The sequence below is a fragment of the Oncorhynchus mykiss genome, chromosome 10 (assembly GCF_057628025.1).
Source record: "Oncorhynchus mykiss isolate SJ-2025 chromosome 10, ASM5762802v1, whole genome shotgun sequence".
In the NCBI taxonomy this organism is placed as follows: Eukaryota; Metazoa; Chordata; class Actinopteri; order Salmoniformes; family Salmonidae; genus Oncorhynchus; species Oncorhynchus mykiss.
The window spans coordinates 29672789-29687604 of NC_143031.1; the positions used below are offsets into that span (position 1 = coordinate 29672789).

At 40.6% G+C, this 14816-nt stretch overlaps 1 protein-coding gene across 1 annotated transcript; it reads right to left on the reverse strand.

Annotated features, from left to right (window-relative positions):
- Positions 1–2227: 2227 nt before the first annotated feature.
- Positions 2228–9147, reverse strand: LOC149979984 (large ribosomal subunit protein uL22m-like). The gene is made up of 4 exons (XM_090188517.1): positions 9124–9147; positions 5350–5409; positions 3001–3043; positions 2228–2544 (listed from the first exon to the last, which is right to left on the reverse strand). Exons 1-4 carry the CDS (start codon positions 9145–9147, stop codon positions 2372–2374), a joined length of 300 nt encoding a protein of 99 aa, XP_090044643.1. The 3' UTR covers positions 2228–2371.
- Between the last annotated feature and the right edge of the window lie 5669 nt (positions 9148–14816).

Here is a 14816-nt window from a genome sequence, read left to right on the forward strand (position 1 = left end):
CCAAAGGAGGAATTGGCTTTGGGGGTGACCAGTGAGATATACCTGCTGGAGCGCGTGCTATGGGTGGGTGCTGCTATGGTGACCAGTGAGCTGAGATAAGGCCTTGTAGAGCAGAGACTTGTAGATGACCTGGAGCCAGTGGGTTTGGCGATGAGTATGAAACGATGGCCAGCCAACGAGAGCGCACAGGTTTCAGTGATGGGTAATATATGGGGCTTTGGTGACAAAACGGATGGTACTGTGATTAACTGCATCCAATTTGTTGAGTAGAGTGTTGGAGGCTATTTTATAGATGACATTGCCGAAGTCGAGAATCGGTAGGATGGTCAGTTTTATGAGGGTATGTTTGGCTGCATGAGTGAAGGATGCTTTGTTGCGAAATAGGAAGCCAATTCTAGATTTCATTTTGGATTGGGGATGCTTAACGTGAGTCTGGAAGGAGAGTTTACAGTCTAACTAGACACCTAGGTATTTGTAGTTGTCCACATATTCTAAGTCAGAACCGTCCAGAGTAGTGATGCTGGACGGGCGGGCAGGTACATGCAGCGATCGGTTGAAGAGCATGCATTTAGTTTTACTTGCATTTAAGAGCAGTTGGAGGCCACGGAAGGAGAGTTGTATGGCATTGAAGCTCGTCTGGAGCTTAGTTGACACAGTGCCCAAAGGGCCAGAAGTATACAGAATGGTGTCGTCTGCGTAGGGGTGGATCAGAGAATCACCAGCAGCAAGAGCGACATCATTGATGTATACAGAGAAGAGAGTCGGCCCGAGAATTGAAGCCTGTGGCACCCCCATAGAGACTGCCAGAGGTCCGGACAACAAGTCCTCCGATTTGACACACACACAAAATCTATCAGAGAAGTAGTTGGTGAACCAGGCGAGGCAATCATTTGAGAAACCAAGGCTGTTGAGTCTACCGATAAGAATGTGGTGATTGACAGAGTCGAAAGCCTTGGCCAGGTCGATGAATACAGCTGCACAGTAATGTCTCTTATCGATGGCGGTTATGATATCGTTTAGGACCTTGAGCGTGGCTGAGGTGCACCCATGACCAGCTCTGAAACAAATAGCAATACTTTTTTTAAAGTCTGAGATTGTCACGCCCTGACTTTAGTATTCTGTGTTTTCGGTATTATTTTGGTTAGGCCAGGGTGTGACATGGGGATTTATGTGGTTTGTTTTGTCTGGGGTTGTTTGTAGTAATGGGATTGTGGTTAGTGTAGTACTCTAGGTAAGTCTATGGTTGCCTAGAGTGGTTCTCAATCAGAGGCAGGTGTTTATCGTTGTCTCTGATTGGGAACCATATTTAGGCAGCCATATTCTTTAGGTCTCTTGTGGGTGATTGTTCCTGTCTTTGTGTTTGTGGCACCAGATAGGACTGTTTCTGTTTTTCACATCTTGTTTTGTAGATTGTTATATTTTCATCTTTATTAAAGATGTATAAAACTAACCACGCTGCATTTTGGTCCGCCTCTCTTTCACCAGAAGAAAACCGTTACAGAGATAAGTTTGAGGTGGGGGTTTAAGTGTTTTTTTCCCTAATTTATGCTTTGGCCACAAATACAAGTATAGGACAAGTCAAAAACATTATAAGGATATGAGTTAAGAGTATATGAACTTTTAAAAAGTAAGAATTTCACTGGACAGTTACTTTAAGCTACATGAAACCTACCCTTAAGAAAAATATAGTTTACTTAACTGAAGTTACTTTGAAAAAGTAGATTACTACATCCAAACTACTTAATGATAAATTATCATATTCAAATATGAAATGTCATTGACTATAAATCTCAACAGATAACATCTGAATTCAGAGTTAACAGAATGTGTAACAGACTATTAAAAATTAGGCAGGTCTGATGCCCAAAATTAAATGATTGCCTACTTCACCTATGTGCAAAAAAAAAAGATGTGTGTAGTTCCAGTAGTTAGCTACAGCACTACATACAACAAAGTAATGAACTACTGAAAACACTACCAAGATTTTAATTTAGTTCAACTACCTCCAAGCTACTGCAAAATGGAGTTAAATTACTGGTTGAAATCTGGTGATGTGTCCTTGAGCAAAGCGCTTTATCCCTAATTTGCTCCTGGTGCACCTTACTACTATGGCTGACCCTGTAAAACAATACATTTCAGTGCACCGATCTGCTGTATGTAACAAAACTCATTTTTTTTTACTCCACAACTGCTGGATGTAATCGCAAGATTTCTTTTAACACAAAAACATACTTGTCTCAATTTCTGGATGATTTTCCAGCATAATCAATCCTAAATGAGAACAGCCATAATCATAAAAACAATCCAGCAAATATAATACATTATTTATTTTCGACAAATATCACATCACAAACAGAGTGTATTAGTTGCCCTATCGTGTGTGGATAATGGTGCGATTGAAATAGCCTGTCTTCTGTTCCACTTTAGATGGGAGCCCTTCCACCAGCTTGACAAAGTAGTGGCAGTACACTTTATCCATGATCGCAAACATTCCTCTGCCATGGAAACGGATACGTTTCAGGTACTTCCCCTTTTTGGAGAATGATTCCATTGAAGAGAGGGAGAAAGGGATAAATGTGCGGGGGTTTTTTTCATTCCGGAAATTGCATTTAAATGTCAAACATCAGAATTAAGAGATTTCAGTTTCCATTTGTTTATCTATAATAACTTCTACATTACAATTGCATAAATCATACTCAGCCACTGAAGTGAAGACAGGTATTTTTCAGGTATCAAAAATTACATCCCTATTGGGATTTTCAAGACATTTCCATTGACTTAAATTTTAAACAGTCAGGATGTGATTAAAATGCACTATACACCCTTTGATGATCATCACAACTTGTTCTAACCTTCTGCTAAAACAATTTACATTAGAAATTCAATCATGCTATTTAGGTCACACATGGGCAATTTATGTCATACTTTTAGAGATGATTCTAACAAGAGGTTACGTGTATGTGTAAGATTTCAAGAAGATGCTCTAAAGTTGACACTTACCAACATATAAATTGGACTTGTTATGGACTGCCATCTCCTGGGCCTGCAAGATAAAAAAAAAATGTTAAAACAATGTATAACATGAATGGAAGACAGTGCTCAAACACTGACTAAGTCATACCAGTGGATGTTGTCAGTATACTGTAACTATAGAACTACAGTACATTAGCATATCACAAGCCTAAAGAAAATAGTGTATTGTTTTGCAAAAATAGGAAACTAAGTTCCTTGTTGTCCACATGACCAACAAACTATTATGGTCCAAACACACAAAGACCGTCGTGAAGAGAGCACGACAAAGCCTATTCCCCATCAGGAGACTGAATTGATTTGGCATAGGTCCTCAGATCCTCAAAAAGCTTCTATAACTCCATCATGACTGGTTGCCTCACTGCCTGGTATGGCAACTGCTCGGCCTCTGACCACAAGGCACTACAGAGGGTATTGCGTAAGGCCCAGTACATCACTGGGGCCAAGCCTCCTGTCATCCAGGACCTATACCAGGCGGTATCAGAGGAAGGCCCTAAAAATTGCCAAAGACTCCAGCCACCATAGTCATGGACTGTTCTCTCTGCCACCAGAGCACCAAGTCTAGGTCCAAAGTGCTTCTTAACAGCTTCGACCCCCAAGCCATAAGACTGCTGAACAGCTAATCAAAGGGCTACCCAGACCCCTCTTTTACAATGCTGCTACTCTGTTTATTATCTATGCATAGTCACTTTAACTCTACCTACATGTACATATTACCTCAACTAACCACAGCCCCCACACATTGACTCTGTACCGGTACACCCTGTATATAGCATCGCTATTGTTATTTTACCGCTGCTGTTTCATTATTTGTTACTTTTATTTTCTATTTAGCACTTATTGTTGGTTAAGGGCTAAGTAAGCATTTCACTGTAAGGTCTAATACCTGTTGTATTCAGCGCATGTGACAAATATAATTTGATTAAATTTGATTTAAAAGCATGCTGTTGACAGTCGTACAAGGATAAATTAGAGGTGTTAAAACACACCACATTGTTGTCATGACGTTGGCCTGGGGGTAGGTTTATGACAGTCATGAATACCTCTTCCCCCTTTTTTCCTCTCTCTACCCTACTGATGTGAAATTTGAAAACCCCTTGGTTAACATTGATATTCTGGGAGCATTAGAAGGTGGGGGGAAATGAACTACATTCTGGTAATCCAACCAATTGAACATATGTAATTGTTGTTCAATTTAAATGTTTGAATATAAAATTATTCGTGATGGGATGAATTGTGATTTTAGCTTCTAAAATGTGAGAATTGGGTTTTCATGAGTGAATTAGGCCCGACTCAGTGGCCCGCCCACGTGAAGAGACATAGGTTGTAAACTATGAGACACACCCCTTTTCTCTCTCCAATAAATAAGCCCTTGACTAAAATGTAACCTCCTGTTCCGAGGATGTGAGGACGACGGTCCGATGTCAGAATGGTTCAGATATTAACTACAGAACGAAGCCAACATCAGCGTGAGCTTTGGTTGCGAATGGTATGAACTTCGAACTCTTATTCACTACAGAAGTGATACCTCCTAGCCATTGAGTTAGCAGCAACAGCAGCTGCAAACGAGGGTTAGGAAGGAACAGACAGCTTATCCCGACTATCACACAACGACGTTACTACGATGTATCCAATTGACCACCAGAGACATTCTTCAAAGGACAAAGGACTCGGTTTGGCAACACGGCCTTCCATCTACCACCAACCTACCGAAGCGCAGCTCAGAGTAAATATTTATGCATTTTCCTTTTCCAAATGGGCGGTAATTTAGAATGCATAAAATACTATATTTACAATAGCACAGCTTCTTCCTTTGGTCCTCAGTCTTCCCGCTCTTTCACTCAAACCCAGCCCTTTTCTTTTGTGTAACCAGCTGTCATATCTGTTCCGCCCGCTAGGGACGTTTTCCTTTATGACGTAATTTGTAATCAAGGTATGATTAATTCTGTGTATATGTAATTCTGTGTGATTAGTTAGGTATTTAGTAAATAAATAATGAAACCCAATTTTGTATTGCTGATTCAACTTGTTAGCCAGAGTTCGTGAAGATAAGCAAGAATTTACAACTTTCAGATGAGACTGAATTAAGATGACGATTAATATTGACTCCTATTGATGTAAAATATTACTAGGTCTTTAAGAGTTTATTCGGAAGATAACAGCTCTATAAATATTATTTTGTGGTGCCCCGACTCTCTAGTTAATTACATTTACATAATTAGCTCAATCAGGTAATATTAATTATAGAGAAAGGATTTTATAGAATAGCATGTCATATCACTTAATCCGGCATAGCCAAAGACACAACATTGTCTTTGCCCCCTTTCTGTCGTTGAACTTAAGCTGTGCAATGGCCTTGTCAATGGTCATTCCTCTGATCTGTTGGAGGAATTCAAAAGTCAACCAATTATATATTTTAACAAAATAGAATAATTAAAGAACAACCTACAAGTAGGCTGGTCAGAGAAGGTCAGCAGGGAAGACCATAGCCGTGTATCCGACGATGCTATCACACTTAGACAACATCTAAAAAACCCATCACCGAAAACATCTTGTGTGTCACAAACCTTCAATAAAATTCCATTTGAATTTACTGGCATTTTCTGCAGGGGGTTGGACCTTATGCCATTGGGAATTTGAACCAAAATATTCACAAGAAAGTAATATTCAAGGCCCAGTGCAGTCAAAATTCTGTTTCCCGTGTTTTGTATCATATCACAACAGCTGATGAAACTAACACTGTAAAAGTGTGACGCGTTATTTCCTGATAGTTGCTGGTTAAAAATACAACCGACAAAGACCTTCTAATCTGCAGGTTTTGCATCGGTGGAGTTTTGGCTTGCCTGGCGACAGACAAGGGGCAGTGCAGTCAAAAATGTGATTTTCTTGTATTTTATGTAAAGTACAAGTCAAAAGTTGACACATCTACTCATTCAAGGGTTTTTCCTTTATTTTTACTATTTTCTAGTGAAGACGTAAAACTATGAAATAACACATATGGAATCATGTAATAACCAAAAAAAGTGTTAAAACAAATAAAAATAGATTTTATATTTTATATTCTTCAAAGCAGTCACCCTTTTCCTTGATGACAGCTTTGCACACCCTTGGCATTCTCAACCAGCATCACCTGGAATGCTTTTCAACAGTCTTAAAGGAGTTCCCACATATGCTGAGCACTTTTTGGCTGCTTTTCTTTCACTCTGCAGTCCAACCCATCCCAAAGCATCGCAAATGGGTTGAGGTCGGGTGATTGTGGCAGCCAGGTCATCTGATGCAGGACTTCTTGGTCAAATAGCCCTTCGACAGCCTGGAGGTGTGTTGGGTCATTGTCTTGTTGAAAAACGAATGATGGTGGGACTAAGTGCAAACCAGATGGGATGGCATATTGCTGCAGAATGCTGTGGTGGCCATGCTGGTTAAGTCTGTCTTGAATTTTAAATAAATCACTGACAGTGTCACCAGCAAAGCACTCCCACACCATCACATCTCCTCCATGCTTCACGGTGGGAACCACACATGCAGAGATCATGCGTTCACCTACCGCGTCTCACAAAGACTCATCAGACCAAAGGACAGACTTCCACCGGTCTAATGTCCATTGCTCGTGTTTCTTGGCCCAAGAAAGTCTCTTATTGGTGTCCTTTAGTAGTGGTTTCTTTGCAGCAATTCGACCATGAAGGCCTGATTCACGCAGTCTCCTCTGAACAGTTGATGATGAGATATGTCTGTGAAGCATTTATTTTTGGCTGCAATCTGAGGTGCATTTAACTCTAATGAACTTATCCTCTGCAGCAGAAGTAACTCTGGGTCTTCCTTTCCTGTGGCGGTCCTCATGAAAGCCAGTTTCATCATAGCGCTTGATGGTTTTTGCGACTGCACTTGAAGAAACGTTCAAAGTTCTTGACATTGACCTCATTGACTGACCTTCATGTCTTAAAGTAATGATGGATTGTCATTTCTCTTTGCTTATTTGAGCTGTTCTTGTCATAATATGTACTTGGTATTTTACCAAATAGGGCTATCTTCTGTATACCACCCCTACCTTGTCACAACACAAACACATTAAGGAAAGGAATTCCACAAATTAACTTAACAAGGCACAGCTGTTAACTGAAATGCATTCCAGGTGATTACCTCATGAAGCTGGTTGAGAGAATACCAAGAGTGTGCCAAAATGTCATCAATGCAACGGCTGGCTACTTTGAAGAATCTCAAATATGTTTTGATTTGTTTAACACTTTTTTGGTTACTACATGATTCCATATGTGTTATTTCATAGTTTTGATGTCGTCACTATTATTCTACAATGTAGAAAACAGTCAAAAAAAAGAAAAACCCTTGAATGAGTAGGTATATCCAAACTTGACTGGTACTATAGATACTGAGTATACAAAACAGTAAGAACACTTGCTCTTTCAGTGATATAGACTGACCAGGTGAATCAAGGTGAAAGCTATGATCCCTTATTGATGTCACTTGTTAAATCCACTTCAATCGGTGTAGATGAAGGGGAGGAGACAGGTTAATAGGAGTATTTTTAAGCCTTGAGAAAATTGTGTGTGTGAGGGGGGGGGGGGTATTCCTAATGGAAGATGTTCCTAATGGCAACCAGGTGAAAGTGTGTTGGCTCGGCCTCACAATGCCCAAGAGAAACAAGGGCCTTCTCAAAAAAGCATCAGCTCTCTCTGGCAATAAAAAAGGCCATTGGGTAGGTCTGCCTCTATAAGGTGCCGCTCCTCCGCTGCCCTAAGGCACATGTTATGCAGCATCACTTGGCTTCCTTGGGATGAGATAGATCCCAAATTAATACAACCACTAGCATCCCAAAAACTTTAATCAATGAGCCTGACACAAAAGATGAAAACGTTAAAAGGTGCATTTTTTTGCTGAAAATTATCTTCCCAAACTTAACCTACGCACTGTGTATGTATGCCATTTTGGCTCTACACCTGTAATTTACTTCATTTGAAGAAGTTATTTGGCCACATTAGTTGTGATACAAACCTTATCAAAACATATAGGCTAGATGGTGTTAAACTATGATTCGAAAAAGGTTGCAAAAAAAAAAAAAAGGCATTGTTTCTTGACTTACGCTGGGCATCATTCACAAGAGTTAATATATATTTCATAAGTGATAGGCTAATATTGTCACCCATCAGACTATTCTTGATTTAATCTTGTCTCGTTTTGATTTAGAAGGGACCATTATCATGCAACTGTCGCGATACAGGGGCGGGGGAAAAACCACATGTCATCTCCACACTCAAATAACAAATAGAGGACACTTTTCTTGTGGTTCATTTTCATGCCAGCCAGGTAGGCTATACTCCTGTTGTAAAGATGAGTAATGTGCTTAATATTAGTTGAGAAATAAATATAGTAGGCCTAGCCTATTGAAGCTGATGGGACCTATTTTTATTTATCACTTTTTTGTCACACAATTGCATAGCCCATAGAAATATTGCACAACATGAGCTCATGGGCTCTCATTTAGTGTTTGATTAGATTTTTTACTACATATGCATTGATGTCAGAGTGATTAGAGGGACAATAGAGTGCTGAGTACCAGGCAATTAGCAAGTTTGGTAGGCTACTAATGACCATCAGTAGCATCAGAGCTTGGAAAAGCCTAATTACCGTGACTAAATGATCACATGGAATTTGACAGCCTTCAAGACCGCCGCTGTCACCAAAACACCCCTACTCACAAGCGAGGGAAAAATATTGTATGGACAATGTTAGGAATTTGAATAAACATAAAATTGTCAGTGGAACCACAGTAAGGATTTCATCATCAAATCAAATTTTTTACATTTTTTAAATCATCAGTTGTAAAACAGCATCACAGTGCTTTACAGATACCCTGTCTAAACCCCCAAAGAGCAAGCAATTCAGAAGCGGAATACATGTGGTTCAGGGTGTGCATGCTGATGGATAATCAGAACAGGAAACGTTCATTGATGACCATCAGGGTCAGGTAAAGACCATAATGGCTATACAGGGTGCAAACACTTCAAGACTATGGTCAGATGGCTTTCATGTTTTAGGAAGTAAAAGTTTATGGGTGGGGTGGGTTATGGGGGCTAGTACCTTTCCATTCACCTTCCCACCCATGGGCCAGACTCAATCATAGGACTGACAGAAGAGAGAAGTCTTCAGTCTATACTTGAAGGTTGAGACAGTCTGATTCTATCACATTGGCAAACCATTCCATAAAGAGGAGCTCTGTAGGAGAAAGCCTTGCCTCCAGCTACTGAAGCGATGCTTCCAATTAATCTGACCGAATGGGCAGAAAAGGATCAATACATATAAACAAAAATGATGTGCAAAACACGACACATGTACCACCAACTTTTCCTTGGTTTCCTCCTTCATGGCCTTCTGCCGACAGAGTTGTATTGCCGGTGCTATAACACATGAAGTTTAAAATACATCTGAGTTTTTTTTTTGTTGCAAAATGATATTATAACACAATTCTGAGTCATCTCAATACCTAACTGATTTCCTGTTACACGTTTATATCTTGTTTCTCTCTGACCCTGGCAGCATTTTAGAAGGCAAGGTGAAGGCATCAATACGATGAGAAGGTATCATCTCTTTTGTGCTCTTCCCAAATGTTCTAAGGTTGGACCACAACCTCTCCATCTGTTTTCCGTCAGCAAGCCCACTACCAGTCAAATACTTGGTACCATCAGTGACCTGACATTTAATGTACAATCAGAAATCAATGAGCATTACAGTGGGTGATGATGATTAATTAAGGGACTAGGACAAATTACAACTAGCTGTTTCTTAACACTTAGTGTAACTGTCTGCAACTAAAGTGGTGTTTAACAGAATAAATTATAAATCAAAGGTTTAATTACCTGACCGTCAGCATTATGAGCATAGGCATGAAAGTCCTGGACTGCAAATGTGGTGTCCAACCTTCAGATCGGGACTGTTTATCTAAATGTCAAAATAATTTAGTGTAGCAGTTCTTTTTAGAATTTGTGTAAAACATTACTCATGATTACAAAGCAGGTATGGAGGAATCAGATTCAAGCCATTCATAAGACCGTATCAAGCAATTCATGAAACTCTTACATTGTGGTGGATAAAAATTCAATACATTATCTAATGTATTATTATAGCTAAAATAGATTGTGTATTGCACAAATCTGGCCTTTATGGAAGAGTGGCAAGAAGAAAGCCATTTCTTAAAGATATCCCTAAAAAGTGTCGTTTAAAGTTTGCCACAAGCCACCTGGGAGACACACCAAACATGTGGAAGAAGGTGCTCTGGTCAGATGAAACCAAAATTGAACTTTTTGGCAACAATGCAAAACGTTATGTTTGGCGTAAAAGCAACACAGCTGAACACACCATCCCCACTGTCAAACATGGTGGTGGCAGCATCATGGTTTGGGCCTGCTTTTCTTCAGCAGGGACAGGGAAGATGGTTAAAATTGATGGGAAGATGGATGGAGCCAAATACAGGACCATTCTGGAAGAAAACCTGACGGAGTCTGCAAAAGACCTGAGACTGGGACGGAGATTTGTCTTCCAACAAGACAATGATCCAAAACATAAAGCAAAATCTACAATGGAATGGTTCAAAAATAAACATATCCAGGTGTTAGAATGGCCAAGTCAAAGTCCAGACCTGAATCCAATCGAGAATCTGTGGAAAGAACTGAAAATGTTCTTTGTGCATGTTCGATGTGCAAAACTGATAGAGACATACCCCAAGCGACTTACAGCTTTAATCGCAGCAAAAGGTGGCGCTACAAAGTATTAACTTAAGGGGGCTGAATAATTTTGCACGCCCAATTTTTCCGTTTTTGATTTGTTAAAAAAGTTTGAAATATCCAATAAATGTCGTTCCACTTCATGATTGTGTCCCACTTGTTGTTGATTCTTCACAAAAAAATACAGTTTTATATCTTTATGTTTGAAGCCTGAAATGTGGCAAAAGGTCGCAAAGTTCAAGGGGGCCGAATACTTTCGCAAGGCACTGTACTTCTCTCCTCTTTTCAGGTTCAGGAACTTCAGTGGATGCTCGTGCCTGCACGCCATCCCAAACACACCAGTTATATCCAGTTTCTGGATCGCAGCGCATCCCCGGCTTGAAATTCTGGGTACCCCTGTAAAATAAAGTGAATAAGCATGAGTGAAGAAACACATCACACATGTCACACAGAAGAGGGCTAGTGAAACTGATTGTGAGACACAGCCCCTTCAAAATGTCTGATACTCCTCCTACAAAGCAGTCAATTCTGGAGGCAGACAATATTTTCATGGGGGCCAAATAGTGCATCAGCTGCAATAACTTGATGACCTTTTTTCTTAAAATGAATTCTACAAAATGATTAGGGATGACTCAATTGTGAGCTTCCGGTAGAGCTCAACTGTGGAGATTAACTACTCCTCTTAGTGAAACACTTGCATGTATGGTTTGATTTCCAATTTAAAATACAATAACTTCCAGCATGTATTGGATTTATGGAAAGCCAAGGTAATATCTCTCAAAGACACACCACACTCCAGCTGAAGGGCTGCAGACTGGCGCAGGAGGTCCACTGAAACGGCTGTTTGTGGCAGATCAGGGTGACAGGTTCCAGCTAACAGCTGCAAAACTGCACCCAGACACCATGAGCTCTTCCTGAAATGAGACATTCAATTTCTTAGATTGCATTGCTAAACATCACATCCGATGTCTTAAGAACTTTCAAAATGACTCCATATTTTTATCATAATGTTAGCAGTTGATATTCTTCAATAACAGACCAAAGCAAATCAGAGGGAGAAAAATATATTTATTACGTACGCCTCTTGGAGGGGGGAACGCAACACCCTGCTACACTCAACTCCCCGTGGAGTGAAAGAGGTATGTGATTGTAGGTGTGGGTAAGGATGACAGAGGCAGAGAATATTACCGTTTACAGGTAATTTATTTCCTTAACATGGTGATGTGGGGGAAAAGGGGCTGGATGGAACCAAAGCAAAGAAATTTAAAGTTAAAGAGCCCCTCTCCTACCTTACCTGCCTACCCACTACTTACCTAACCTTTTAGCACCCCCTGGCGCGCTAACCAAAATACAGGGTGTGGTCCGGCCCAGATCTTACATAGTATTTACGGTCTATGCACACTACGAGTTCTGTACGCCCGCAGGCCTCTTGCCTAAGCACTCCCAAGGTGCCTTCCCCCCTGGGAACAAAAACAGAATAATTACTAACAAAGTTAACATTTTCAATAATCAAAAACACAGTCCTTTAGGTATACACATACCTCAGAAGTAGCTGCAACAAAACACATTCAACAAAACTGTTACTGGGCAACAACCAAAACAGGACATCAAAGAAGCTCTCTCTTCTCCTGACAAAGGAACACCGGCTTTTATCCAGCTGGAGAAGGAATTGGTAATTGAAAACAGCTGTTTTCCCCTGACGAGAGGGAGGGTTCAGAGCTCCAAACATCGATGGGACTGACCAATCAGCTGCTTGGAATCCAGGAAGCCATTTCCTGAAATACACACATACAAACACAAACAAACCCTAAACAACACAGAAACTGGGGAACGTAAATCATTAAATATATTTATGGCCCTTCTTTGGACACTGTGTTAACAAACCCCAAACGAGCTTCAACACCATACAACACTCCTTCCGTGGCCTCCAACTGCTCTTAAATGCTAGTAAAACTAAATGCATGCTCTTCAACCAATCGCCACCCGCACCCGCCCGCACGACTAGCACGACTAGCATCACTACTCTGGACTGTTCTGACTTAGAATATGTGGACAACTACAAATACCTAGGTGTCTGGCTAGACTGTAAACTCTCCTTCCAGACTCACATTAAGCAACTCCAATCCAAAATTAAATCTAGAATCGGCTTCCTATTTCGCAACAAAACATCCTTCACTCATGCTGCCAAACATACCCTCGTAAAACTGACTATCCTACCAATCTTCGACTTCGGCGATGTAATTTACAAAATAGCCTCCAACACTCTAGTCAGCAAATGGGATGCAGTCTATTACACTGCCATCCATTTTTTTCACCAATGCCCCATATATTACCCACCACTGCAACCTGTATGCTCTCATTGGCTGGTCCTCACTACATATTTGTCGCCAAACCCCCTGGCTCCATGTCATCTACAAGTCTTTGCTAGGTAAAGAAAGCTCTGCCTTATCTCAATTCACTGGTCACCATAGCAATGCCCATCTTTCCCTCGATCCTGACTAGTCTCCCAGTCCCTGGCACTGAAAAACATCCCCACAGTGTGATGCTGCCACCACCATGTTTCACCGTAGGGATGGTGCCAGGTTTCCTCCAGACGTGACGCCTGGCATTCAGTCCAAAGAGTTCAATGTTGGTTTCATCAGACCAGAGAATATTGTTTATCGTTGGTCTGAGAGTCCTTTGGGTGCCTTTTGGCAAACTCCAAGCTGGCTGTCATGTGCCTTTTACCAAGGAGTGGCTTCCGTCTGGCCAGCTCTAGGAAGGGTCTCGTTAGTTACACACTTCTCCAATTTAAAAATAATGGAGGCCACTGTGTTCTTGGGGACCTTCAATACTGCAGAGTTTTTTTGGTATCCTTCCCCAGATCTGTGCCTCAACACAATCCTGTCTCGGAGCTCTACAGACAATTCCTTCGACCCCATGGCTTGGTTTTTGCCTTGACAATCCATTGTCAACTGTGTGCCTTTCAAAATCATGTCCAATCAATTAAATGTACCACATGTGGACTCCAATCAAGTTGTAGAAACATCTCAAGGATGATCAATGATAACAACACCCACCCGTAGCACGCGCACCAGCAGGTATATCTCACTGGTCATCCCCAAAGCCAACACCTCTTTGGCCGCCTTTCCTTACAGTTCTCTGCTGCCTAAGACTGGAACGAATTGCAAAAATCACTTAAGTTGTGGACTTATATCTCCCTCACTAACTTTAAGCGTCAGCTGTCAGAGCAGCTTACCGATCGCTGCAGCTGTACACAGCCCATCTGTAAATAGCCCATCCAACCAACTACCTACCTCATCCCCATATTTTGTTTTTCTGCTCTTTGGCACACCAGTATTTCTACTTGCACATCCTCATCTGCACATATATCACTCCAGTGTAAATTGCTTAATTGTAATTACTTTGCCACTATAGGCCTATTTAATGCCTTACCTCCTTACTTAATTTGCACACACTGTAAACATATTTTTCTATTGTGTTATTGACTGTACATTTGTTAATCCAATGTGTAACTCTGTGTTGTAGTTTTTGTCGCACTGCTTTGCTTTATCTTGGTCAGGTCACAGATGTAAATGAGAACTTGTTATCAACTGGCCTACCTGGTTAAATAAAGGTGAAATAAAATTTTTTAAATAAAGAACAAATCATAGTTGTTATGCTGGGAAGTAGATGGTCATTCTTCCCTTTCCTCATAGTTTTCTCCCCTGAACAAAGTGACAGAATGTAGTTTATAATCCAACCCTAGCCTGTGGTTGACCAATTAGAATTCCTTGCAGTAAAATTGGGCCAAATAACAAGTATCCCATTTAATTTCAGGCTCAATGTATAGACAATTTGGACCGATGAGAACTTGCCACATGTAGCTATAAGTCCTGGACTGAAATTCCTCCCGTGTCCCTGACCCTATTTCCATTGATAATTAATTCCCTCTTGACCTATGTGTTGTGTATTTATCTTTGAATATTCTTACAATAACAAAAGAGTGAACAGGGTTATGGTAAACTAGATCAAATGAAATCTAAATCAAATTTGTAATTTGAGCAGGAATAC